Genomic DNA, 2,420 nt, shown 5'->3' on the forward strand with positions numbered 1-2,420 from the left:
GTGTGTGTGTGTGTGTGTGTGTGTGTGTGTGTGTGTGTGTGTGTGTGTGTGTGTGTGTGTGTGTGTGTGTGTGTGTTAAACTTCTTCAGCGGAGGTGCTGAAGTAGCTCCTCCGGACTGAAGTGACTCACCGGCTCGGAGCTGGCTCTTCATTAGCTGGGTCTGGGTTCCCTCTCCGCAGTCAAACAGCCAGCACTCCCCGTCCGTCCGCAGAACCAGAGCCGAGGCACCGCGGTGAGGAGACGGGTAGGCCGAACCGGTTCCGAGGAACGTCATGTCCATAGACATCCTCACAGGTTTACAGAAAAGTGTCTCGGAAAAAAAAAAAAATTCACTGCTTTCTAAACACGCCAGCGTCCCATCTTGATGACGTCGCATAAGCGACGGATCACAAAGCGCATGTCTYTTGGTGTTCAATCAGCTGAGCATTTTCTTCACAAATAAAAAAAGGTATACATTAAAAAATTAACTAGTTACAGTAAATCCGTGAGAATGAAAATAAAAAGCAGACAAGTCAGTGTCCAATAGATTTTATTCTGCGGTTTGAATACATTAACTATGTAAAAGCAGCACAAATATATTATCTGCCCTGAAATGTGTATCAAAAATAAAAGCGTTACACAGACGCCAACTTCAATGAGACACATTTTACTAATGAACCACAATATAATAGTTACAGTCAACATAACGATGGTAAATGTGTTTTTAACAACAGATAGCATTTCTGGAGTCACCTTTAAACATGTCCAACAAAAACACCAAAAAGAAAACTGAACATGTCACAACCTGAAGCTGCACAGAGAAAAAGCTGCATACTAAATACTGCAGTCACTTAATGTTAAACAAAATAAGCGTTCTTTATGTTCATACAGCTGGCAAGTAATTTCTCAGGTGTCTGCAGCGTGTTGGGAACATGGAGAAAAGCAACCATGTTCAGTAACTTCAAGGAGGGGTGATTACAGGGTTCTTCTTATACAACACTCTGAGGTTTATGTTTACACTGTGTAGAGTACATTACACATATGCAGTTAGAGAAAGGAGTATAGAGTCAACACTATTGTGTGTTTCATTGTTCATTGAGTGTATAAAAAATAAAAGTCTAACTGTAGATTTTAGCCATTCAAGAATGTGTGCTTGTGTAATTATTAAATAAAGACAGTACTTCAACTCTTGTATTTTAACAATAAATGCAACATGTTTAACTTYAGCAAGCAAGAACTTTCAATCTCCAAAAATAAGAGGTGAGCATTTAGCTAAAAGTCAAAAGTATTATTTCTTAGCAGGGATATAATTATACAGTATAAGGGAGGTGCTGCCAGTGGCGGAGCTAGACATTTTTCTCAGGGGTGGCCAGACGGGGACCACTACTCACACGGGTGGCCAGGAAAATGACATCATTCTTTACTTGAAAGTTTCTGCAGATCTTTGTGTTTTGGTCATTCCCTTATGACCTTATACAGGCAGTGACTACCTTATTAACATGGGTGCAGAACCATTTTAAAAGTTGGGGGGCACACACTGTTGGGGGGTCTGGGGGGTTCTCCCCCAGAAAAGTTTGAATGAAATAGATGCCATTTCCTGCATTCTTGTGTATTTTACCAGGTTGTTAAACATACTTTTACCTACACAAATTAACACTTGATTTAATAATTACTTCCGAGACAGATTCTTCATTAAACTAGTTCCATCATCCTGTTTTAAACTCACAGTTTTAGCTGAGATAAGCTTAATTAATGTGACACAATTTATCATATCCAATGACTATAGGGGTGCCTTTTTTTAAACTTTTTATTGTTTAATGATTTATTTTTAGTTGTAACATGTCATCGTGCCAAACAATGAAGACCCTTAACTGCATGTTTAAAACTAATATTAATAATTTTACCCAATGAATATGTGTAATACTGATAACCACCAACAGTCAGTTTAGAGGGCTGTTTCACTTTTTCTGATTTAGTGATAGGTCTACTCATAACCAAACATCATACAGCCTTCATAACATAAAATGACACTTTTATTGTGAAAAAAAGAAACCTTTGTCACTATAAGTCCAAAAGTTGACACCATAACTCAGATTACATAGGTATACAGTATGTTCTGTATATAAAGAAAACATCACTTCTTCTTCAGTGATAGAGCTTGGTGATGTTTCAAACTGTTAAACACTGCCACCAACTGTTCAGGAAGATTATTATACCCCTAAAGGTTGTTTCACTGTGGAAGGGGTGTGTGCAGCAGGGTGACCAACGGGGTGGCCAAAGATTTGTCTGTGGTGGCCATGGCCACACCCTCTGCCCCTGAGTGCTGCCAAAAAAGTAAATAAATGCAAACCAAAAAATCTTTCGTGTAAAGTTTTCATAAAGTATCTATATAAACTGTTGTTCTAGAGGGATTAGATGTTCTTGTCTTTTGTTTTGTTAA

At 38.5% G+C, this 2,420-nt stretch overlaps 1 protein-coding gene across 1 annotated transcript in view; it reads right to left on the reverse strand.

Annotated features, from left to right (window-relative positions):
- Positions 1–351, reverse strand: part of elac1 (elaC ribonuclease Z 1) — a 5,970-nt gene extending 5,619 nt beyond the window's left edge. The window contains exon 1 of the mRNA XM_014002713.1: positions 131–351. Coding sequence (XP_013858167.1) covers positions 131–287 — 157 coding nt within the window. The 5' untranslated portion in view covers positions 288–351. The remainder of the gene's footprint in view (positions 1–130) is intronic.
- Positions 352–2,420: the final 2,069 nt, after the last annotated feature.

Source organism: Austrofundulus limnaeus, unplaced genomic scaffold, assembly GCF_001266775.1.
Source record: "Austrofundulus limnaeus strain Quisiro unplaced genomic scaffold, Austrofundulus_limnaeus-1.0 Scaffold14, whole genome shotgun sequence".
Taxonomy (NCBI): domain Eukaryota; kingdom Metazoa; phylum Chordata; class Actinopteri; order Cyprinodontiformes; family Rivulidae; genus Austrofundulus; species Austrofundulus limnaeus.